The sequence below is a fragment of the Octodon degus genome, unplaced genomic scaffold (genome assembly GCF_000260255.1).
Source record: "Octodon degus isolate 3935 unplaced genomic scaffold, OctDeg1.0 scaffold00133, whole genome shotgun sequence".
Classification (NCBI taxonomy): Eukaryota; Metazoa; Chordata; class Mammalia; order Rodentia; family Octodontidae; genus Octodon; species Octodon degus.
In genome coordinates, this window is record NW_004524709.1 from 6,108,696 (window position 1) to 6,111,127 (window position 2,432).

General features: G+C 39.1%; 1 protein-coding gene across 1 annotated transcript in view; it reads right to left on the reverse strand.

The window, feature by feature from the left end:
- Positions 1-206: 206 nt before the first annotated feature.
- The window catches only part of Gtpbp4 (GTP binding protein 4), a 28,434-nt gene continuing 26,208 nt past the window's right edge, over positions 207-2,432 (reverse strand). Inside the window, exons 16-17 of the mRNA XM_004641278.2 lie at positions 2,100-2,243; positions 207-861 (exon numbers count right to left, since the gene is read on the reverse strand). Of these exons, the coding sequence (XP_004641335.2) occupies positions 709-861; positions 2,100-2,243 (297 nt within the window). The 3' untranslated portion in view covers positions 207-708. The remainder of the gene's footprint in view (positions 862-2,099; positions 2,244-2,432) is intronic.

Here is a 2,432-nt window from a genome sequence, read left to right on the forward strand (position 1 = left end):
TAGCAGTGGTCTACTGTAACAGGAGATGTCATATTTAACTGCTTCAATTCTTTAAGCACTTTATCCAAAAAATTACTTTTGCTTCTGAACTAAAAAATACTACATCTTGTTCTCCTTTTTTACTTGGCCAAATTAATACTGGTTTGTAACTAAAACAAGCCAAAAAAAAAAAAAAAAAGCCACCAAAAACTTCATTATATCAAAACTATTTTCCTTGGGAAATTTATTTTGGATAAAATAGTTGAAGATATATTACAGTGACATATTGTACAAAAGAACTAGAAAATAATTTAAGAGAGTATTTTAAGTACAGGTTTCCTGACACATGCAGAAGCAGGTTTTCTCCCAGGTCTGCAGGTCACAGCTGGTAGCTTCTGTGTATACCATAAAATGAAGATGTTTTCATCAATAAAAAACAGCTATTCACGTGATAAACCAAAGCTACCTTTTGTAAAATAAAGTTTTTCATCAAAACCCCCAGTAATCTACCAATAAATCTTCAGTCAAAATCTGAATCAGCTCTATAAAATGCAGAAACACTATCTAATCAAAATATTTACAGTACGCACATCTCTATAAGGCCAATCACTTTCAGAAATAAGACCTTTAGGTATTTCCATTTTATTGTCAGTTGATAGATGATTCCAGTTTTATGAAACCTCACCAAATGAAGGAGCCGGTCTAGCCAAGCCAGGTACTAAGAGGACACTATCTTCTGTCCTTTTTACCAGCTTTCCTCTTTCCAGAGAGTAAGTGCTTAGGCTTCATATCAAACACATGTCTATCTGCCTCCCCTTTCTTCCCCAAGCGATTCATCTTCTTCTGAGCATTCTTCATCATGGTCTTGGCTTTCTTCACCATCTACAAGGGGAGAAAATAAAGTCTAGTAAGGAAACCACTGCATGTCTTGTTGGGCCAGGTCTGCATGAGACCCAAGTCTCAGCCACTGTTTTCCTTCAGGCCTGATGCAGTACCTGTAGGAACTCAGTGGGTATCTGCATATTAAAATTCAAAGAAAACTGTATTTAAGACAAGTTTTTTTGGGGAAGGGAAGACAGGGTCTCATTATACAATTCAGGGTCTCATTATATAATTCTCTTGCCTCTGCCTCCCAAGTGCTGGGGTAATAAGCATATGCCACCATACCTGGCTGAATTTTTAAAAAAACATACAAGTTTTTTTGTTTTAGCATTTTGGATATTAAGTGTAGGAGAAAGTCCATATATAAGTGTTCTGTAGACATTTGAGGTTTTTATTCCACTAGGCTATTTGCATCTGGAAACCTAGGCTTTAATATTGGCTTTGTCAGTCATATGTGAGTAATACATTTTCATAGGCCTGAGTTTCAGTGTTAGTTTATGTAAGGAATTAGAACTAATATATTTTAATTTTCTAAGTCTAAAATATCTTAGATCTTCAAGGTTTGAAACTTGTCGTGCTGGGTGTGGCAGTGCATACTTGTAGTACCAGCACTTGGGTAGCCGAGGCAGGAGGATTGCCACAAGTTTGGGGTCGACTCATGCTGTATAGCAAGGTTAAGGCCAGCTTGGACTGCATAATGAGCTGAAGGCCAGCCTAAACTACATAGTGAGATCCAGTCTAAAAGCAAAAAAACAAGAGAAATAACAAAAGATCAGACAGTGACCAAGGCTCTCAGGTAGGGGGAGGGTGTGGGGAGGGCATTATGTCACGATAATGACATAAACACAAGATCACGTGATGACTGACTAGAGTGATTCCCTCAGAGCTGCTTCTCCCATGGACTCTTCAGACCTGAGGCCTTTGCGTGTTGGGGAGCCATTTTCTAGTTCACTCCCTAAACAGGTTGAACTAACCTCAGACTGCTGGAACTTTATGAGAATATATGTGTGTCCACTCTCCAGAAAAAGGAGACTGGTTCACATGGGTAAATGCTAGGGGCATTCAATTGTTCTCTTGCCCATGTTCTCCTCTAAAAGATACCAAGAAATTCGAGGATGGAGTATAGAGATAAACCCCTGCCAATAGGTCCTGCAGCCCAAACAACAATGGCTGATGCTTGCTCTGAACACTGGTGCAAACACTCTCATTTTCCTATGTTACACACTGCAGAGACTAACCTTCACATCCCGAAGACCAGAAACATCACGTGGAGTCCGAGAGCAACTCCGACTCCGGGCTACAGAAGTTGGTGGAACAGAATCTTCCCGCTTTCTTTTCCTAGTGACACTTCGAGACCTTCTTGCCTGGACTGCATAGTGGGCCTGAAATGCATAGAAAGCAGTCTTCAAAGCTCAAGATCCTGCTGGGCTCAGTGACAATCAAAACTACTCCAGCAAGGGGAGAGACAGTTAGGAATTTGAACAACCATTATTACAAGAACAAAAGAAATCTTTAAGATAGTCATAATTAATTTCACATGATTACTGATAAATATTCTTTTTTTTTTTTTT